Source organism: Poecilia mexicana, unplaced genomic scaffold, assembly GCF_051168715.1.
Source record: "Poecilia mexicana isolate PSO_F unplaced genomic scaffold, ASM5116871v1 scaffold_6, whole genome shotgun sequence".
In the NCBI taxonomy this organism is placed as follows: Eukaryota; Metazoa; Chordata; class Actinopteri; order Cyprinodontiformes; family Poeciliidae; genus Poecilia; species Poecilia mexicana.
Window position 1 is genome coordinate 15788167 of NW_028263375.1, and position 22642 is coordinate 15810808.

General features: G+C 37.8%; 2 protein-coding genes across 3 annotated transcripts; one reads left to right on the forward strand and one right to left on the reverse strand.

Annotated features, from left to right (window-relative positions):
• The first annotated feature begins 86 nt into the window (after window positions 1-86).
• Window positions 87-8411, forward strand: cpt1b (carnitine palmitoyltransferase 1B (muscle)). The gene is made up of 19 exons (XM_014971122.2): window positions 87-728; window positions 2190-2342; window positions 2505-2644; window positions 2877-3048; window positions 3411-3512; window positions 3903-4040; window positions 4133-4210; window positions 4380-4487; window positions 5137-5221; window positions 5680-5875; window positions 5965-6150; window positions 6225-6330; window positions 6413-6529; window positions 6605-6769; window positions 6889-7023; window positions 7389-7541; window positions 7628-7741; window positions 7819-7911; window positions 8002-8411. Exons 2-19 carry the CDS (start codon window positions 2202-2204, stop codon window positions 8134-8136), a joined length of 2364 nt encoding a protein of 787 aa, XP_014826608.2. The 5' UTR covers window positions 87-728; window positions 2190-2201; the 3' UTR covers window positions 8137-8411.
• Window positions 8412-9530: 1119 nt separating this feature from the next.
• sephs1 (selenophosphate synthetase 1) lies at window positions 9531-16862 on the reverse strand. 2 transcript variants are annotated; one of them, XM_014971107.2, is made up of 10 exons: window positions 16755-16862; window positions 14444-14566; window positions 14242-14338; window positions 13761-13864; window positions 13291-13398; window positions 12780-12934; window positions 12594-12684; window positions 12396-12495; window positions 11776-11988; window positions 9531-10791 (listed from the first exon to the last, which is right to left on the reverse strand). In XM_014971107.2, the coding sequence occupies exons 2-10, from the start codon at window positions 14537-14539 to the stop codon at window positions 10577-10579; spliced, it is 1179 nt and encodes a 392-aa protein (XP_014826593.1). In that variant the 5' UTR covers window positions 14540-14566; window positions 16755-16862; the 3' UTR covers window positions 9531-10576. The 2 variants fall into 2 exon arrangements, with proteins under 2 accessions (XP_014826593.1, XP_014826596.1); XM_014971110.2 differs by lacking the exon at window positions 16755-16862 and adding an exon at window positions 15788-16522.
• Window positions 16863-22642: the final 5780 nt, after the last annotated feature.

Sequence of the window (22642 nt, forward strand, 5' to 3'; positions counted from 1 at the left end):
ATGTGATCTCTAACCACAGTGGCCAAGATTTTATGACGGACCTCCATTATGGGAGACATCAAAATTAAGCGGCGTTATCCAAGCAACCACCTTACTAGAATTCAAATGAAAACGTACAGAAATAAGTAAGAAGTGGGGAAAATCGAAATTGTCCCCCAGAATCCCATCAGAATTGGCTAAAAATCACACTTCATAGTCTCTAGAAGAGATTTCAGAGCTCCTCTGCTAAGTAATACATTTCACTAAGCATGCTCATTCCACTTCATTACGCATAACCTTATTTATAGACATTCTGTTTTGATTTCTTTAAATGGGTTGTTATCACAATTATTGTAAATTTAATGTCGACCAGGCCACATGCAATGTCTGTAATATCCAAATTAACAACTTTGCTGAGTCAAATAATCTTTTATTGGTAAATTAGGTGAAATGTCACAAGGATCACATTCAGTTACATGGCAGGGAGCTCAGAGAACACCAGGTCAGGCGATGTCTATGTTTGGTGTCTGGTTACAAAGAGAGGCATGTTGTGGGTGAGAGAGGACAGGGAGAAACACAGGAAGCAGTGACTATGTTCACTACCTGAGTAAAGCCACGTCAAGGACACAGAACGCACAAGTTTCAGTACAGAAGAAACCCTCTGGCTCTGGGCTGCAGACCAAAGTCACTGATTACCGGCTTTCCTTTCACCTGTGTGTGTGTGTAACCATCTGCCTGGTCTGAGGAAGGTAAAGTACGCTCCTGATCTTTATGATTCTTTTACTCTGACATCTGGGACACAAATTTCAAGTTTTATGAAAATGACAAAGTGCTGACCTGTTTAGCTGTGTTGCTTGTTTTCTAAGTGAAGAATCTATTACAAACTGGTGGAAAATTGAAATGACAAAGTAAAATATGAATATTTTTACAGTTTGTATGAAACTAATGACTTGTGAACTTGCTTCAATGAGATGAACTTAAAATTAGCAGGGAATCTGGACATTTTTACCGTCTCTTGTTGGTTCTACTCTGTGTTTATATTTCCATTCCTATCTGAGTCATTCTGCACATGCTCTGCTGATGTACCACTATATCTGGCCATTGAACTTTGTCCCAGTTGGGGATAGTTTGGTCATGTGACATGGAAAAAGGCATACCAGACCTACCACTAAAACACAATATGCAGGGATGTTGGAAGTCCAAATATTTCTGTTTAAGACTTCTGAGGTACCTGACATTTAGAAGTCGGTAATTTTAACTTTACTATGTATTTATTTATTTTACTAATACAGACATCTGCACCTCACCTCCTCCCACTTTTCAAATTTTGCTTGTTTAAAGGCACGAGTGCCGAGCCAGTTTTTTTTTCCTACTTTTTATTTCCACAAAACAGAACAGTAAAAGAACCATAACTTGTTGCGTAAGTGGAAAATGTGAATTCGAAGAAGCTCAAAAAGGTGGTAAAAAAAATACCCTTAATATTCAACACCCTGCACAATTACTAGCATCACAAGTAATAGGTGGTGCAGTTCAGATACTTTTTACCTTTTACCTAAAAAGTAAAAGGTAAATGTATCCTTTATGTTGAGTTCATGTATTAATCATGGAAAAAAAAAATCCCACCTTAAAATAATAGTATAACAAAATCAGATAGATTAATCACACTTAGTAATGCCAATATCAATTACCGGTACTTTTACATAAGTTAAGCCTTTTTAAAATTTCTTAAACAATTTTTTTTTTTATTTAATCCATGCATCCTTGTTTCCCCTTGATTTATTTATAACATGACAGAGATGCTGTTGAAAATAGGACATGAGAACTTGCCATTTAAGTGAAAAATATATATTTATTTATATACATATAAAGCTAAAGCAACAATTTGAAAGTTTAAAACAACTGGAACTGTGTCCAAGAGGTAAAAAACAAATGTATAAAATTGATACATCCCCACAGCTCACTGTTGAAGAACTGCCGCACAGAATGTCGTCGTTAGCTTGGTCTCCACAACAACCATTTATTTTCAAATTAGTTGAAACAGTTGCTAAAGCGAATGAAAACATTATATAGTGTAACATTTAGAAAGGTAACATGACATTTCAAATCAAATGAGATAAGGTTCTTCATTATTTCTAATGTGGCGCCGATATAACTGTAAAACATTTGCTTGTATTACAATGCTAATGCCATGCTTAAACTATCTATGTTAGTGATCTAGGGAAATGGCTGAGGCCCATCAGGCAGTGGGCTTCGAGTTCACTGTGCACCCGGACGGTGTGGATGTGAAGCTGAGCAAGGAGGTCCTCAAAAACATCTACCTGTCTTCACTCACTGCTTGGAGGAAGAAAGCCATTAAGCTGAAGGTAGAAACACAATTTCAGCACATGTGTCTATGTTTAAAACATTTGCAGTAAGTCAAAAGTGATTGTAATAACTGATTAAGTATCACTAATGGTCATCTTTTTTTTTATTATTGAATGTAGATTAAAATAGAAAACATATTAAATCATTTACATTTTATACAGAATGGAATACTGACTGAAGTTTACCCAGCCAGTCCGTCCAGTTGGTTGATAGTTGTGATTGCCATGATGATGTCCTTGTACACTGGCACAGACCCCCCTCTGGGAATAATAGATACCATCAAGGAAAACCTGCCTTACCAGTCAGTATCATACACTCACTCATAAAATATTTAACTCATTCATTGCTGTTTTGAAAATATTCATTTTGTGTGTGTGTGTGTGTGTGTGTGTGTGTGTGTGTGTGTGTGTGTGTGTGTGTGTGTGTGTGTGTGTGTGTAGCAGATCATTGTGTCAGTTGCTCCAAACTTGTCAGTCTTCACACTTCGCATGCAGCTGCTGCCATACTGACAGGTTTTTGTCTTTTCTGAGCAGACACTGTTTGTCAGCGCAGGCCAGAGCAGTTCTGAGCGCCATCCTGTTTGCCACGGCGTTATGGCTGTTCTTCATCCACGTCATACGGTTCTCTCTAAAGATTCTTCTTTCCTACCACGGATGGATTTTCGAATCCCATGGGAAGATGAGGACATCTACAAAAGTGTGGCTGGTGGGTTTGCTTCAAGTCAAGTCAAGTTTATTTGTACACATCAGCAATAAGGAAGTTGCTTTACCTCATAAAAACACAACAAATACAAAGTCACAGGACACACAGTGAACAATTGAAGCATTGCATCAATAAAAGTCTCTGTTGCTTTTTAGGGGATAGCTCCCCTATAAACCTTTTTTGTTCAGGATTTTTGTTAGTGAATTTCACTTACACAATCTGAGTCTTTCTTTCACTATTTGTGTCACCTTGGCCCTTTCGGGGTAAAATTATAGCTAAGAAACCTGTCAGAGGAGCATAGGAATAAAGTATATGCATCGGATTAATTAGTTTTCATTCATTCATAATTATCATTTACCACCCAGAGACTGGTAAAGATGCTCTCTGGACGAAGGCCCCTGCTCTACAGCTTCCAGGCTGCTTTACCCCGACTCCCCGTCCCTCGAGTGAAAGACACCATTGAGAAGGTTTGTAGAAGAAACACAAGTGGATTACAATTAAAAAAAAAGTCTTTGTCCACCATTACAATGTCCTTTTTTTTTTAACAATCACCTGTTTACCACTCTGGATCTGGAAGTCCCAGAGGACCCTAACCCTGCCGTTTCTCACTGTATGCTTACGAAAATAAATAATCCTGATTTTGCAACATTTGTTAATTGTCCCCTTCAAACCACAAATGCAGATTTTAGACAAAATGTCCCCATGCCCTGTTTGTGTTGCATTAGTTTAAGTAGTGAGAGGTGGAAATCTGCCTTGCCAGTATGGCAGGAGACATACCCTGAAAGTCCCTCCAGGATTTTTGTGTCGTTCCATAAATGCTTCATTGTCGACTTCATTCTGTGCATCTTTCCCCACAGTATCTTGAGTCAGTGCGCCCTCTACTGGACGACAAAAAATACAAACAAATGGAAGTTCTGGCACATAACTTTAAAGAAAACGAGGCATCTCAGCTCCAAAGGTACCTGGTGCTAAAATCCTGGTGGACAACAAATTATGTGAGGGGTCTTCACATATTTTGACATTAAATCCCAAGTTCGCTGAATTTGTTTATGAATATTTTGTATTGATAATGCCCTAACATCTACAGGTAAGTGACTGGTGGGAGGAATACATCTACTTAAGGAGCAGAGGTCCAATAATGGTCAACAGCAACTTTTACATCATGGTAAGATGAAATACAGTTATGTTTACTTGTTTAGAAGGGACAAACGTTTTCAACAAATTGTGGCTTTTACACAAACACGATTAAACATAAGGTTTGAAGTAACAAAGCATCTATTTTGTGAACTGACCTCTGAAGTCTCCAGCTGATGGTTTCATGTTTTTGTTTGAAGGACCTTTTGTATGTGACCCCAACACACCGCCAGGCTGCCCGGGCAGGAAACATAGTTCATGCCATGCTGCAGTACAGGCGCAAGCTGGAGCGGGGTGAACTTGCACCGGTAATCTGCCCGTTTTACAAAAAAAAAGGCCTATTTTTATTTTTTTTTTCAAAACATACAAACCAAAAAAATGTGGAAACACTGCATCTGGAGAATATTCTGCCATTCAACAAACTACAGCCCAGTGAAATATTGTTTTCTTTTGTTCAGCTTTGCTCGGGTTTTTGGCACTTCAATTCCATTTCCTTTCAGCCCATTTTGGCCATAAACATGAAATTCTGTTTAAGTTAATTTGTCTTTTGTTTTTTTGTTTTTTGTTTTTTCCATTTATCTGTTAAGTAACACCTTTATGTTCTTCAAAATCTAACTGGAATTTCTTTGTCACAACTTTTGCTTTTTTCCTTATTCAGAGTTTTACACATAACTGACTGGGAACAGTAATCATCTTTTGCACAATTTTTACACTCCACGTCGATTTAGCTTGAGGTCCACATGAGTACACTTGTCCTATGTTTTCACTTTAGAAATCTAAAAATATACTTTCATTTTCAAATTATACCAAAGAAAAAGTATGCGGCACTAATAAAAAAATCTTGTTTTAAGTGTTTAAATTATACAACAGACCGAACATCGTCCTAGTATGGTTTCTCTATTTTGAACCTTGTGAATTGATGGATGGTGATGACATCCTAGTCCCTTCTCTTCTCAGCTGAGGGCTTTAGGGACCGTTCCAATGTGCTCCACTCAGATGGAGAGAATGTTTAACACCACTCGTATTCCTGGTATTGAAACAGGTAAGAATAATTATGTATGGTTTAAGCACACATGCACTGGTTGAAGTAAATCTTTCCAGCACGCTGCACTTGCTGCACTTTTGGGTCCATGTCTATCAATGTTGTCAACAGACTCAACTCCAACAAGTTCTCTCCTGTTGCCCTCCCCCTATTGTCCTACTGTAGTTGTTCTCTACATTGTTAAGATGAAGACAACATTTGGCCTAAAGCAAATGGCATAAATCAGACGATATGCAAAATAAGATCAAAGGCACATAAAAAGTAAAATTAAAACCTACTCACAGCCAACAGTGTGATAGTTTTAGTCATTTAAAGCTGGCAATGTATTAACTTGCTAATAATGTAAGATTTTATTACTGGCAAATTTTCACACTGCCACTAAGCTACAAATTTCCTCATTAATTTCAGCTTCAAGATGAGTATAATTCAAGTTTAATCCCTTCTTACTCTGTCTGCAGATTTTGTACTGCACCTGACAGACCGAAAGCACCTCGTTGTCTTCCACAGAGGCCGCTACTTCCAAGTGTGGTTGTATACGGGGGGGCGCCACCTCTTACCCAGCGAACTTGAGAACCAGTTTCAACAGATTCTCAATGACACGTCAAAACCGCAGCCAGGAGAACTGAAACTAGCTGCCCTCACTGCAGGAGACAGGCATGCTCAAACACACAGTCTCACAGCACACTAAAACCCTCTCACTTGCTAAAGATACGATACTTACTCTGTCTTACATTGTTTTCCAGAGTGCCATGGGCACGGACTCGGCTTAAATATTTTAGCCAGGGACCGAACAAGGAATCCCTGGATGCCATTGAGTCTGCCTCATTCTTCCTGACACTCGACGAAGAGCCACAGGGTTATGATCCAGAAAATGTTTACTCTCTTGACACTTATGCCAAATCCCTAATGCACGGCAAATGTTACGACAGGTAGGCAGAGAAGATGGGCGGCAGACATAATGTTTTCTGGGGGAAACAAAGAACATTCTTGTCATGTCTTACAGGTGGTTCGACAAGTCTTTCAACTTAATTTCATACCCAAATGGAAAGATGGGAGTAAATATTGAGCACTCTTGGGCTGATGCACCCATTGTTGGACACATGTGGGAGGTATAAACAGTATTTCAGTCTTACAAACAGAAAATGAAAGTTTCTTAGCAATTCCTCAGGTTTTATTTGTGTGTGTTTGTAGTATGTTCTTGCAACAGACTGCTTTCATCTTGGCTACACAGAGGAGGGACATTGTAAAGGGGATGTGAACAGGGGCCTTCCTTCTCCCACTCGACTAAAGTGGGAGATTCCAGAACAGGTACAGTGAACTTCACTAATTAAACGTAGCCGATTATTAATTGCTACTTATTCGCTGTGTTTTCTCCTACGTCAGTGCCAAGATGTCATTCACGCTTCATACTTGTTAGCCAGACACCTAGCTGACGATGTGGACTTCCATGGCCATCTGTTCACTGAGTTTGGCAAAGGCTTGATCAAGAAGTGCAGGACGAGCCCTGATGCCTTCATTCAGCTGGCTCTGCAGCTCGCACAGTTCAGGGTCGGTCAGCCATCAGTCTCTCACATTTTGTTTTTCTTGAACATCGGTTTCATCAAACCACATTCAAATGTATTTTTTTGTTGTTGTTGTTGTTGTTTTGTTTTGTTTTTTTCCCGTAGGATCAAGGTGTGTTCTGTCTGACGTATGAGTCATCAATGACCCGTATGTTCAGAGACGGGCGGACGGAGACGGTGCGCTCCTGCACCTCTGAGGCTGCTGCTTTTGTCCTGGCCATGGAGGATCCGGATGCAACAGTAAGAAAAACAAACACACAAACCATTTAAATCCGTGTTAATAAACTGTAGCATGCTAAAACACTGCATTTGTTTCTGTTACTCTATTCTTATCATCCTGCACGTTTGAATTTGTCTAAAATGTTACTCATCTAGGATATTGATGCAACAGTAGGGTTAGACCTAGAGGCAATGTGAATAAACGTTGATGCCATGTCAGAGGGTTAAACTAACACTTGTACCTTTATGACTTTATTGTATGATAAAGTCATAAGGACATCCAGTTCTTGATGTTCACTATGTTTTTTGTGTACATGTCAGAATAAGCCAAAATGATGAAGTAATTTCCTGATTACCTGCTAATGTCTGCTAATGTCTGTGAGCAGAATGCCCAGAGACTTGCGCTGTTCCGGAAAGCAGCAGACAAGCATCAGAACATGTATCGTCTGGCCATGACCGGTTCCGGTATCGATCGGCATCTCTTCTGCCTTTACATAGTATCTAAATACCTCGGTGTTGAATCACCATTTCTCACGAAGGTTAGTGATACAGTCAAATCGCTTTCACTTTGTTGGATACTTCAAACAGGACTTATCAGGTCTCCTTTCCATCCCAAAACCTTCAGGTGCTTTCCGAGCCGTGGAAGCTGTCCACCAGCCAAACTCCTCAGCAGCAGATTAATTTAATTGATATCAACAAGTTTCCAAAATACGTGGGTGCAGGAGGCGGATTTGGACCTGTGAGTGTTTTCGGTCAAAATCTTATAGTTAAAACAGTTTAGCATCTTATCTAACTGTGTCTCTTTTGCACTCTCAGGTGGCGGATGATGGGTATGGTGTTTCTTATATCATTGTTGGGGAAAATCTCATTACATTCCACATCTCCAGCAAATTCTCCAGGCATAACACAGTAAGTACTCGATGTTTTCCATCCACCTGTAGAGTCCTCGTCGTGCTTCTCCACATCTAATAGTCTTTTCTCTCTGTTTTAAAACTGCAGGACTCCACTCGGTTTGCTCGGCACATTCGGAAAGCCATGATTGACATCCAGACTCTTTTCAAGCAAGAAAAAGACAAGAGCGCGGTAGAGAATGGAAAGGGTGTGCATTTGGAAAATAATAAAAAGAACATGTAGGACTCTGTGGGGAGAAGTTTTGTTGGTGTGCTGAAAGAATTGCACTTTTATATATGCTTTTCTGGTGAGCCACATCACAGGAGATGGGCATTCCACTCTAAGAGAATGGTTATCACTCCTCTAATTTATTTCTGTTTTACATGCTGGAGTTGCTCTAATTTAATGATGGGATTTTTATGGCATCTTCTTGTTTCCTTGTCAGTGTATTCTGACCATAAATCTAGTCCAATGTGATGTAAAAAAAAAAAAAAAAGAATAAAAACAAAGACACATGAGTGTTTGTTGGGCATTATTGGTTGTTATTATATTAAATAGTTTGTTTGTTTTTTCTGGCTAAACCTGCAGTTAGTAAAATACTGAGAAATTACACTTTTTTTTTGAGAATTTGCTATTAATATAAACAAGACTGTTGTTCGATAAAGAAAGTGTTCAGTATGTATCTGTCTTTGTAGGTTAATTTTAGGAACCACGGAAAATTAACTTAGATTTAAACATAAAAAAATAAGGAATAAGTTGTTTTATTTTTGCCTGCTGTATTCTGTGTTTGAACAACACGCTTTAAACAAATTCTGACATCCCATTTTCACATCAAGTAAGAACAATTTGTGAACACTCAAGTTTGAGGAAAATCAAACTGGATTTGATTGAAGATAATCTATAGGCAAGAAAATATAAAACAATCATGGAATATCTTTGGTTTTCTATAACCACTGACATTGTATAAGACACTGAGCTAACCTAAAAAAATACAATATTCATTATCAATCAGGCTTGCAAAAGGAGCCTCAACCAAGTGTTGAGTGCAAATGCTTCAGCCTTTCTACTTTTCAGTTTGCATACATTTCTCTATCAAAAAGGACATTTATTGGTCACATTTAATCACATTTTTAAATTACAGAATTTTGGTTTTCATTGGCTACACGTCAGAATCATCAAAATTAACAGGAATAAATGCCTGAGTTACACCAGCCTGTGTAATGAATCTATAGGTATTTAAGTTTTTGAAATACATCAACTTTTTAGTAATATTCTAAGTTATTGAGATGCACATTTACCTGCATGTTAAGGTAATAAGTTTTTTAAAAATCAAAAGTTCACTTATCCCAGTTAGTGTCATTAATAATTTGGGGTAAGACCAAACAAACTGTGATGGTATGTGGTGTCCTATTGAAAATATTTTTATGCATTTATCTGTGTTTGTTTTTACTGTCTGGAAAGCAAAGCCCTTTACGGACAACAAAGTTGATCTAAGCTAATTAAATTAAAAGTGATGCAATACCAATTTTTTCCCTGTCTCTTCCCCACTGACAGTCATAATTTACCCCTTTAAAAACAGCAAATCCTACTTTTTTTCTTTTTTTTTTTTACCTGAAATTTAAAAAACACAGAAGAGCAACGTTTTATAAAACATTTATTGTAAGGGGTGGGGTAGAGATTACATCTTGTTTCTAACATTTTTCGATGTCATCCAGATTATTTTTCATCTATAGAAGAAAGAAAAACTTCAACCGGCGGGAGGCTTCATTGATTTTATCACATCACCTGGCGTCGTCAACGTACCATGCAGACGCCAAAAATAAACCGTTCGAGTTCATGAGGTGGATGACCCAACACACTCAGTTTTTTGGGAGATATTTTCTTTAAGTTTACAATGGAAAACTACATCATATTCCTGTAATTATGATGCTACATTTGGAATGAAGAATTTCTTCTTAACGTCTTACAAAAATAATCTTTAACATATGAAGAAAGCACAACGGTGCAGCTAAAACTAAAACAGATTGATTTGTTTCAATCGCATGGGTGCAGCTCCCAAGTAGCAGAAATCAACCATCTTCTATTTGAGTATTTATTAGCATATGTGGGGACGATACAAAAGTAATAAAGAAAAAAAAAAGTCATTCTGACCAGGTTGTGTGTTTTGAGGCATCAGGAAGATCAATGAACTAAAACTAGGCCTTTAAACTGTACAAAGCGAAACAAAAACAAAAACACCAAAACGCAGTGTGCTTGTTTGATGAGAGCAGCTTTAAGAGACAAAAAGAGGAAACGGACTCCAGACTTTCAAAGATTCAAAATGAATCAACAGATTATTGTCTTCATTACCACTCTCCCGTCAGAAGCTGCCAGCCAATCAAGCACGTTAAACAATACAGCCAAACAGAGCAAAGGGATTATGAGTATGTCCTAGTTCTTGCCAATTTCTTTTCAAGGGGAAGCTGCAGCTTGAGTCCACTGGGTGGCGCCATACCCTTGAGAGGCCTCTGTGTGGGGCTGTTTCCACGTTGATGCACGCCAACCCAGTCTTTGTTGTGTGTTTTTATTTTACTATCTTGTGTAAATTTGTCAACACTCTACGATGGTTTTGTAGTTTATATGTCTAAAAAAACTCTCAACAGAGGTTTCGGGGGTTCAGGTCGATGAGGCAACAAGTCGAGGATTAAGAGGTCGCGCCGGGTGTTGGGTTGACATTCTGCGTGGCTGCTTGCGGTGCCACCTCGATGATTCGTGGCTTGTCGATGATGCGGGCGGTGCGGTTTCCTTTCTCTACGATCCCGATGATCCAGGCTTGGTGGCCCTCTCCGTATTTTGGAGATTTGATCTCGGCGCAGAAGCGGGCCGCCTGCTCCCGGGGCAAACAGATGAGCAGGCCTCCTTCGAATGGGAAGAACAAGGAATCGGTCAGTTTGTTTTTTTGTGCACATCTCTCAGAGTACAAGTCTGAGAGATGTACTCTGTTGTTTGCAACATATTCTGGCAAACACTTATCATAGGAAAAGTGTTAAAAAAAACAGAGCAAAACAAAAGAAATCTAGTGATGTGTATCCCAACACCATTATAACGTTAGGTTATAATGAGAGCAAAGAGAAGGCTGCAGAAAGTAGCACATCAGCATCTACTGAAGTTTTTAAAACATGGCCAGCTATAGCAAATGCAGTAAATGCAAAATCAGACTTAAACAACTCCATCAGACACGGTTCATTTTACTGTCATCGTGTATATTAAGATTTTTAAAACTTCTAAAGAGGAGCAATATAAACTTAAAAAAAACTGTAATATGAAGTGCTTTAGTGACGTCACATTGTTTTCATGTTCTGTGGAGCATAAATTAAAACAGAGCTGCCCCTCCCACACCTGTTGCTATGCACAGGTGGCCAGCAGGCTGGAAGATGACAGATACAATTTGCCTTTCTTACAACAGACAAATTTGGCTGTTTAAATTTCAGGAATTTAAAGTTTTAACACTTTAGAAAACGGTATACAATGAAGTTTGAACACTCAAGCTTTTTCCCCATTTGTGCTTTTCATTTTTTTAAATACCACATTCATTTGTAAACAGAAACCTGACGATGCCAACAAGTTAAAAGCGATTTCCTCAAAATATTGTGTGTTGATGAAGGCCTGTCTGATTTGCTTATGGATACACAAATAAAACAGTTTTTATTATCCTAGTTTCTTAAGAGTGCAGCGAGATTATTTCATCATGTCTGTTTACTATAGACTCCATCCTGTTTGATCAAAACTCAGGACTTTCTTACCAAAACTTTGCTTACTCCATCCAACTCCACATAAACACACATTATTGGCAGGATCTTATAGAGCTATGGTTGTTGATGTCAGAACCACATCAACACAGACCTGATGTTTCAGGGCAGGTGCCGTGCATGAGTCCAAACATGTTCCCGCAGGCTTTGGACACGGCGGCCATCTTGGCGAGCACTGGGAGGTTGTGGATGACGAAGGACACCTCGCTCCGCTGCTGCCGTGCCAGCGTCTGAGCGTGGCCGAGGATGCCGAACCCTGTGATGTCGGTGGCTGCGTGTGCGTTGAAGGTGTGCATGAGGCCAGCAGCTACGAAGGAGGACAGAGAGGAAGTTCAGATGAACAATCATTTGTCCCTTTTACCCTGAATCTGCTCGGCTTCATCCTCGCTCTGCTCCACACCGAACCTGCTGTGTTTCCATCGAAAAGCTGACAGCTGAAGGTCTGCAGTGCGCCACTCTACAGGTGGATGTTAATTGCAGTGTGCCGCCAGTGTGTAATTCAGAAACTTAAAATGCAAAATTATACTTTAATTTTACCTGCTCCTTCCATTGTGGTTCTAAATATCATTACAGTCGCTCCAGAGTTTTATTAACCTTTCCTTGCGCTACCTCAATAAAAACCTTCACATTTTTCCCTCTCCCCTTGGCCAATCAGTGAGCAGCAATCTGCTCACACAACATTTCAAATGCATCATGCGTGAATGATGGGTGTACCTGTACGGTTGAGCCGGGCCATGTTCAGCATAGCTTCGTGGTAGGCCAACTCTACGTCTTCCTGGGTTACCACCAGCTTGATTTTGTTCCACTTCTCAGGCTAAATGTTGAAGAAAGCAAATAGGAAAGGTTTGTCATGAAATAGCAGAAGGAATCCCAAGACAAAAAAAAAAAAAAAAAAAAATCAGGAAGACTTACAATGTCTAGCCACTGGTGCACTGCGACAGCCACTTGAGTCCCTAATGGTTTGGTCAACACCAACACGTCCCCAGGCACTGCGTTATCAGGCCTTGAAAGACATCAGACATTGTCATGGCATTTTTTTCTTCTAACAGAGACTGAAAAGTCAGAGGGAGTGTATATGTAACAGGAAGTTATTCCTACATGATGAACTCATTGGGCTGACACACTGTCGTAGCGACTCCTCCCATTACCACCCAGGGGTTGACCACCGTTTGTCCCCCTGTGACAGACGTGCCGGCCTCCTCTGAAGCGTCCTTGAATCCCTGGATGATCAGTGGCATGACTTTGTCTCTTTCCTGCAAACACACACACATATGAGCAAGTGTAAAAGAAACGCATGAAGAATGGATGCCCCTAGTTATCCCCCTAAAAGAATCAGAGTGATAGCACTGAAATTGTATGCTATGCGATCTTTTGCAACTTCCCTGACTCCTGGAGTCAGGATATTATTAATTTTTTATGTCTGATGTAAAAAAAAAAAAAAAAAGAAAAAAGAAAGAAAAAAAAGCAAGTGTTACCACCATCACATAGCTAGAACTTCTCAGAAGAACAAACCGCTTGAACCGATTTACAAAAACAACTAATTGTTATTTTTTGTTTGTTTCTTGATTAGCTACACTGTCTCACCAAATGAAAAAAAAAAACTTCTCACTTTTTCTGACATCTTGTTGCTGACTCCCAGAAGCATCAACATGTTGTCACACTCTGTCACTCCCATGGCGTACAGGTCACTTAGAACATTGGCACAAGCAATTCTTCCCTACAAAGCAGAAACAAATTAACCACAGAAGCTGTTTGTGCGGCACGGAGACAGAAGTGCACAAACGGATTCACACCTTTTTTGTTTTGTTTATATTTTGTCATGTTTCACATTCACAAATTGTTCATGCCATACGTTGTTCATATCACAATTCATAAATAAAAAAGCTCGATGTGAAATTGTGGCAGATATTTCTTCATCAATAATCAGAACAGATTTATGCGTGGGCGAACCAATACGACCTTAAGACAATAGAATAGGGGAGAAAGTCTGGAAACAGGAATATTTTTAAGTGTAGATAGAAACCCAGCATTAACAACTGCAGAGCAAAGAGAAACTCAAGTAAAAAGGAGAACCGTTACCATCATGTAGGGGTCGTCAACGATAGGATAGATGTAATCTGTTGTCTGAACAAGAGAAAGTCCACCATGTCTGAGAGGGATCACACATGTGTCCATGCCTATTCCTTTAAAACAAACAGAAATCTTAGCAAAGAGTAAAAGTGCAAATAGTCTTCAACAATGACATGTAATTGCAAAATAAAACCTACTTTTCTCAGCAGTACAAGCACATTCATTTCACTTATAAAATGAGGTGTAATGCAGTCAGTTTAGCTTTAAATAAAGGTCAGCACTCTCAGCTGATTGAGCATTTTTGTAGAATAAAAGTTGCACAAAGAACAAGCTGAAGCTATCAGTGCAACTGTAGGAGTGTCGAACATGAGCGCAAGTTAATAACTTAGGTCAGACACATGACAAGGCCTCAGTTTGAACACTCATTCATTCAAGCTGGCAAGACTTTAGCATGTCTGCTACCACGGCAGTAAAATAAGGTAATTATTACCTAATCGAGGCATAACTGCCCCCAAGAACTGTTCATCTTCTTGATAGTGGTTCTCCTGTAAGGCCTCGAGCAACTTCTGTAAAACCTCTTGAGGGACCTAAGATCAGTGGAAAAAAACAGCGACATTTTTTATTTTTTTCAGATACCTTTAGTAAACATTTTCAGTCAGAAAAAACATCAGATTTTGATTTGGACAGCCAACCTTGCAGCCTGTCCCCTTCAGCTCAGCGAAGCGTGTGAGCCTGAAGTTCTTGTCCAGCTCATAGCTTTCGGGGTTAAAAGACTCCCTCACAGACATTTCTGATGGAGCTCCGGATCCTCACCACTGAAAAACAGACCGAGAAAAAGAAGGAATGATGTAAAACACCTAAGAAAAACTAGAAGGGAATCAAAGAGGCTGCATTACAAAAGAGACTTATTTTGCACATGTTAGAAATAACACAAGGTTGATCAAAAAAGCAAATTAATCCTAGACCTTTACATACACTCACCGGCCACTTTATTAGGTACACATGTGGAATTGCTCGCTAACATACAAGAATAGGTCAGCAACATACCAGCAACTCAACACATTAGGCTTCTGAATGTAATGTGGAGTTATTCCTTTTTTTGGGGCATCAGAAAAAGGAAAAAGGGGATCAGACTGGTTTGAGACAGTAGAAAGGGAACAGTAGATCAAACAATAACTCATTGCAACCAAGGCACGCAGAATATTACCTTCAAACGCATAACGTGTCAAACCTTGAAGAAGACCAAGCCAGATGTCACCCATGTCAGCTGAGAACAGGAAACTGAGGCGTAAAGGGGCCCCATAGAAACCTTCCTCAGTATTATTGCTCACCATGTCTATCCATTTATGATCCCAGTGTGTCCAACTAATAAAATTACATCTATGTCATAATGTCAAAAAAACTCAAATCATTTCAAACTGGCTTCTTGGAACATGGTAGGAACTTCACTGTACTCCAGTACTTTGTACAATAGATTATCACTGACAGTGTCGGAATGAGAGATTTACATCATGGATATGCAACCACCTGATATGCAACTTATTTGATGCTACCAAATAAGTTGGTAGCATCAATAAGTTGGTAGACCCAAAATCTCTTGAGAAATATTTGACAACTTTTTGAATCTATGCAATAACAAGTTGAGGCAGTTCTGAATGCAAAAGGAGCCCAACCACATACTAGCAAAATGTACCTGATAAAGTGGCCATTTGACTTTTCTAACTGTCTTTAAAATAACACAATTAAAAAATATATAAGCTTACCATCTCTAATGGTCACATTCTTCAAAATGAAATATTAAAACTGCAATTGACCAAGACAAAAACATACTGTATGTCCAGATTGAGAGAGCATGTTTCACTGTGATTTATATACTTTTGTACGAGTTAAGGAATTTTCCAGATATATGTCCAATACATACTGAAAATAATAATAAACCACTAAGTGAATAACTCAGAACAGCACTCATATGTGTCACAAAGGTCAAATTTGTGTCAATTTACATAAACAACAACAAAGGAATGTTATCTTCTCACCTCAGGATTCATGTGGTTTCCACTACCTGCTCTCCATTCCCCTGCTCTAATTTAACGTTGAGAGGTTTTTATTCCAATACATTAACCTGCATTTTTTACCTGTTTTGTCAGATGGAGTCAATCTATAAAAACTTTTTAATTTCAAAATTGTTAAGCAAGTATCAAAGCCAAACATCACCACATCAATGAGAACTGAATATTTAGTTCGTATCCTATCAAAAGAACTAAAAGCAATAAACGTGTATATACCGTGATTATAACAGTGCCATCTAGCATATTCGCAGTTTATTGTGCAAATTGGAGTTGCTGAAAGGAACCACAATGCATAAAATGATTCCATTTTCATTCAACCCCCGAGGAACTGGCTGACAATATCAGTAATGTCCGGTGTAAAACGTCTGGTTACTGTAATGTAAGACACACGACAGCCTATTTATGAAATCAGACTTTAAGACAAATCAATCTGCAGAGACAACTAACTCCACTCCCAACGTTTGTTTAGCTGAAAATGCAGCTTAGATTTTCTGCTAGCTGTGGCTAGCCGATCCTTGCATGCGGCAATGAGCTGAGGCTGCTATCTGCAACAAAGAGCCCCTGGAGACCCGATATGCTAGCCGTACTGCCACTGAGCGCAAACATTGTGCACGTTTCTATTTAACCCTGGTTTACAGTGTAGAACCATAGCCCCGGCTGCTTGCACTTGCAAGTTAAAAAGTTGCGGCAGGGCGCCTAACAAAAATGTCGGCGGCGGAAAAAATTAACCCTTTCCTCTCCCTCGCCATGCGATGTGTGCAACATCAGAGTTAGTATTAGCACTAAATCGCTAAACGTGCTGCTAATGCAAACACCGTAATGAGACTGTACAATACAGGTGTACAGAATGAGCCTATGAGCAAGTTTAGGAGCTAAACTGGATTAGATTCTTACAACATTTCCCCTTTAATTGGTCTGAGCAGTTTATCCTTACCAGCTTCGGGTTAGCGGTGGATCCTGACACAAGAGCGGGGACTGCAACAGAACGCACCAGGGCTACATTTAGGCGACCTCTTAGAAAGCCTGACTAGAAATCATAAATTATTGTCTTTTAACTATTGTACAGATGACAAAATAATCATTTTTATTTAAAAGTAAATGCAAAGTAAACACGATTATTTATAAGCAATTTGTGCTGGTGCTATTATGTAAAAACATGCGCCTAATTTAACGTGGAAACTAACCAGATAACAAAGGGTCCTCTGTTTGCACGGTGGCTTCTTCAACATCCCCTTTAATGATTCCAAAAGTCTGCCAACAAAATTGTTACAATGGAGTGTACCTTTAATTTGTGTTTTCCCTCCTTTTGCATCCAACAAAACATTTTCTTATAAACGTCAAATTAAATAACAAAAGAAAGGTTGATAGACAAAAATGTCATACTTTTTTTGAATATATGAAGAATAGGTTTGATTAAATTTTAATAAACGGTGTATTAATAACCATGACATTTCAACACACTTCAATATATTTATGTGGATTTTATTAAAAATAACAATAACAAGTAATGCATACCTGTCAAAATTAGGAAAATGTATAAAGTTTTCAGGTTATTTTGCAAAAGAAAATCTGAAAAGTATTTATTGGGGCATGCCATTAGCAATGCATAAGGAGAGCAGTGACTGACCTGCGAAGCAGGTCAGTCACTGCCTCCATGCATTGCATGGCAGGCACCTATTGTTCTACACCCAATAGAACGCCTGGATATTATTATTATCAGTGAGAATGCATCCAATGCATTCTCACTACTAGTGTTTCTGTTTCCCTTTATTATTATCAGTGAGAATGCATCCAATGCATTCTCACTACTAGTGTTTCTGTTTCCCTTTATTATTATTATTATTATTATTATTATTATTATATAATGTTCCGTACGTTTTTTGTCGTTTAACTATTTCTACTATCTTTCACTAATTCTACTAATTCATATATCAAAACGTTCAGCTCCTTCAGGAGAATCTTGCTTTATCTTTTGGTAAACTTCACTATTGCACTTTTTGAAATAATTGCCCTTTTGTGCAAATTTATTGCCCCATTCATTCCTATGGTGGAATTCACTAACTGACATCAGTTGCTAGAGTGTACACTCTAGTAACTGACGTTTTTGAACTTTTTCTGCTTTTTGACAAACAAATTGATGCTGTTCTTACATATTTCACTGTAGAGAAATAATTTATGCATTAAAATGTAGCTACGTGTGTCTACTTTATGGAATTATTACTATTATTGCTACAGGTCTTACTGTTTTCTGTCAAATTTCTCTAGAGTACAACCATGTCACACTTTCTCCTATTCTTTCAATGTATTTTTCTCTTGTGCTCTGTTTTTATATGTTTCAGTGCATTCTGCTTGTCTACTTATATGTATGCTTTCAACTTCCACTGGTTTTTAATATCTTTTAGCTTTTCAACTTTTCTGTATGCCTTCAACTTCCACTGGTTTTTAATATCTTTTAACTATTCATCTTTTGTGTATGCCTTCAACTTCCACTGGTTTTTAATATCTTTTAGCTATTCAACTTCTGTGAATGCCTTCAACTTCCTCTGGTTTTTACTATCTTTTAACTATTCAACTTTTGTGTATGCCTTCAACTTCCACTGGTTTTTAATTTCTTTTAGCTTTTCAACTTTTCTGTAAGCCTTCAACTTCCACTGGTTTTTAATATCTATTAGCTATTCAACTTTTCTGTAAGCCTTCAACTTCCACTGGTTTTTAATATCTATTAGCTATTCAACTTTTGTGTATGCTTTCAACTTCCACTGGTTTTTACTATCTTTTAGCTATTCAACTTTTGTGTAAGCCTTCAACTTCCACTGGTTTTTAATATCTATTAGCTATTCAACTTTTGTGTATGCTTTCAACTTCCACTGGTTTTTACTATCTTTTAGCTATTCAACTTTTCTGTAAGCCTTCAACTTCCACTGGTTTTTAATATCTATTAGCTATTCAACTTTTCTGTAAGCCTTCAACTTCCACTGGTTTTTAATATCTATTAGCTATTCAACTTTTGTGTATGCTTTCAACTTCCACTGGTTTTTACTATCTTTTAGCTTTTCAACTTTTCTGTAAGCCTTCAACTTCCACTGGTTTTTAATTTCTTTTAGCTTTTCAACTTTTCTGTATGCCTTCAACTTCCACTGGTTTTTACTATCTTTTAACTATTCAACTTCTGTGTATGCCTTCAACTTCCTCTGGTTTTTACTATCTTTTAGCTTTTCAACTTTTGTGTATGCTTTCAACTTCCACTGGTTTTTACTATCTTTTAACTATTCAACTTTTGTGTATGCCTTCAACTTCCACTGGTTTTTAATTTCTTTTAGCTATTCAACTTCTGTGTATGCCTTCAACTTCCACTGGGTTTTTCTATCTTTTAACTATTCAACTTTTGTGTATGCTTTCAAATTCCACTGGTTTTTACTATCTTTAAACTATTCAACTTTTGTGTATGCCTTCAACTTCCACTGGTTTTTAATTTTTTTAGCTTTTCAACTTTTGTGTATGCCTTCAACTTCCACTGGTTTTTACTATCTTTTAACTATTCAACTTCTGTGTATGCCTTCAACTTCCTCTGGTTTTTACTATCTTTTAGCTTTTCAACTTTTGTGTATGCTTTCAACTTCCACTGGTTTTTACTATCTTTTAACTATTCAACTTTTGTGTATGCCTTCAACTTCCACTGGTTTTTAATTTCTTTTAGCTTTTCAACTTTTCTGTATGCCTTCAACTTCCACTGGTTTTTAATATTTTTTTGCCTTTAAACTTTTCTGTATGCCTTCAACTTCCACTGGTTTTCCACTGGTTGCATTTCTGCTGCAGTCATTCTGCAAATATGCATTCTCACGGCTGTTTCGCTAGGAACAGCTATTTTTCTAGTCAGTGAGAATGCATCCAATGCATTCTCACTACTAGTGTTTCTGTTTCCCTTTATTATTATTATTATTATTATTATTATTATATAATGTTCCGTACGTTTTTTGTCGTTTAACTATTTCTACTATCTTTCACTAATTCTACTAATTCATATATCAAAACGTTCAGCTCCTTCAGGAGAATCTTGCTTTATCTTTTGGTAAACTTCACTATTGCACTTTTTGAAATAATTGCCCTTTTGTGCAAATTTATTGCCCCATTCATTCCTATGCTGGAATTCACTAACCGACGTCAGTTGCTAGAGTGTACACTCTACTAACTGCCGTTTTTGAACTTTTTTCTGCTTTTTGACAAACAAAATGATGCTGTTCATACATATTTCACTGTAGAGAAATAATTTATGCATTAAAATGTAGCTACGTGTGTCTACTTTATGGAATTATTACTATTATTGCTATAGGTCTTACTGTTTTCTGTCAAACTCTTCTGGAGTACAACCATGTCACACTTTCTCCTATTCTTTCAATGTATTTTTGTCTTGTGCTCTGTTTTAATCTGTTTCTATGCATTCTACAAGTCTACTTTTCTGTTTTGCCTTCTGGTTCTACTGGTTTCTACTGCCTTCCACTGGTTTTACTACCTTTCACCTTTTCAAGATGAAGATGCCTTCATCTTCCACTGTTTTTATCTCTTTCTACGCATTCTGCAAGTCTGCTTTTCTGTCTTGCCTTCTGGTTCTACTGGTTTTTACTATCTTCTAATTTCTTCTGCAATTTTTATTCAATTTTAGCAATTAATATATGAAAATGTTCTGCTTCTTCTGATCCTTTTTGCTTTTGGTTTTGCTGTTTTACTAATTCAAATATTTCTGGTTTTTTTGCTTCCCTTAATGTAAGCTTATTGCTGTTTCACTGTTAAACTGTTTCAACTATTTATGGTTTTGCACTAATTTCCTCTTGTGCTAATTATGATATTTTTACGCTGTTTCACTTTTTGACTTTTCAAATAATTCATGTTGCACAAAAACTTCTGCTTCTTCAGCTGAAATCTGCAAAACCTTTACTAAGTTTCACTCCTTCAAATATTTCTGGATCTGTACTAATTTGATAGATAGATAGATAGATAGATAGATAGATAGATAGATAGATAGATAGATAGATAGATAGATAGATAGATAGATAGATAGATAGATAGATAGATAGATAGATAAATAGATAGATAGATAGATTGATTAGTGACTTGCAGTGAGGTTCATACCTGGTGAGGCACCGACTTAATTATAATCGGATTTACAAATCTAGACCCCCTGCATGTTATTGTTTACATAAGGAAATTTCTCGCATGCTACAATGCTGGAGGGCAAAAAGGCTATTCCTTTACATGCCATTCATGATTCCGTGATCTCAATCAAACTTAGACATGTAGATATTATTCATTTCGTGCTGTGCTTAAAAGCAAAGGGAGAAACCGTTAAAGTGCAACTCAAAACCACGTCTTTCTCGCTCTCTGTATCAGCACAACTACTGTGTGGCTAGCTCGCTGGACGGCTCGCTGTTACCATCTCTTACTCTGCACTTGTGGAGTCACAATGTCTGGGTTCATGAGCGCCCCCAGCGATGAGGCATGAGAACTGCCTGCCTCACCTCTAATCTGTATGGCGTTTGCCGTCTCAAATAATATGCAATTTATGATCGCTCCTCAGCACACGAAACATGTTGACACACACAGTTGGTGAAAATAAAAACACAGTACATTAAATACATAAGCTAAATTTTGGAAAATAAGTTCATACATGTTTTTAACCATTTTATTGGCGACGTACAGACAGGAGGAGCTGCTCTCATAGAATGGCAACCGGTGCTCTTAGCGAGAGGTTGCGCCATCACAGGTGAGGCTCAGCTCGGTGCTGCCTCACCGGCTTCGCTTCCAAGCATTTTAATGGGAAAATTCAGCGATTTTGAAGAAAAAACATGATCATATTTTAGTCAAATGATAAATAGGGACTTTATAGGACAAACCACAGGGTGAAAAAATCTTTATAAATGATGTTATTGTTATATATTATTTTTCCATGATGACAGGTGTGGCTCTGGCTCTCCTGCCTCATCTGACAGCACATCTCTGATTTTATATCTATCTATCTATCTATCTATCTATCTATCTATCTATCTATCTATCTATCTATCTATCTATCTATCTATCTATCTATCTATCTATATATATATATATATATATATATATATACAGACCATAATTTAGCTAACTATGGTCTTTTTTATGCTCTGTTTCACTTTTTGACTTTTTCAAATAATTCAGGTTGCACACAAACTTCTGCGTCTTCAGCTGAATTCTGCAACACCTTTGCTAAGTTCCACTACTGGGCAAAGGATTTTTACAATATATGACTGTAGCTTTCTTATGCTTTTTTCCAACTTCCTACTCTTTGTTCTCAAGTTTCTTATATTTTTGCATCAATCATTCTGCAAATATGCTTCTTTGGCACTTTATGTTAAGTTTCACTCCGTCAAATATTTCTGGTTGTGTACCAATTTCTGCTTCAGCTAATTTCTGCTGTTTGCTATGTTTCACTGTTCATCTGTTTCAACTATTTGTGGTTTTGTTCTGATTTCTGCTTCAGCTAATTTCTGCTCTTTGCTACGTATCACTGTTCAACTCTTTCAATTTCTTCTGCTTTTCCCTACTTCTTACGCTTTTCTCAACTTTTTCTTGCATTTCTGCTGCAGTCATTCTGCAAATATGCATTCTCACGGCTGTTTCGCTAGGAACAGCTATTTTTCTAGTTATTATTATTATTATATAATGTTCCGTACGTTTTTTGTCGTTTAACTATTTCTACTATCTTTCACTAATTCTACTAATTCATATATCAAAACGTTCAGCTCCTTCAGGAGAATCTTGCTTTATCTTTTGGTAAACTTCACTATTGCACTT

Bases quoted from the DNA above. Each gene is read 5' to 3' on its own strand.
- cpt1b (XM_014971122.2), top strand. From the start codon at position 2,202: ATGGCTGAGGCCCATCAGGCAGTGGGCTTCGAGTTCACTGTGCACCCG. The intron at 3,513-3,902 runs GTTTGTAGAAGA...CTTTCCCCACAG, and splicing joins TGAAAGACACCATTGAGAAG to TATCTTGAGTCAGTGCGCCC. The intron at 7,542-7,627 runs GTTAGTGATACA...CAAAACCTTCAG, and splicing joins AATCACCATTTCTCACGAAG to GTGCTTTCCGAGCCGTGGAA.
- sephs1 (XM_014971107.2), bottom strand. From the start codon at position 14,539: ATGTCTGTGAGGGAGTCTTTTAACCCCGAAAGCTATGAGCTGGACAAG. The intron at 13,865-14,241 runs GTAATAATTACC...TTTGTTTTAAAG, and splicing joins GGCAGTTATGCCTCGATTAG to GAATAGGCATGGACACATGT. The intron at 11,989-12,395 runs GTACACCCATCA...CCTCCTTCGTAG, and splicing joins GGCCCGGCTCAACCGTACAG to CTGCTGGCCTCATGCACACC.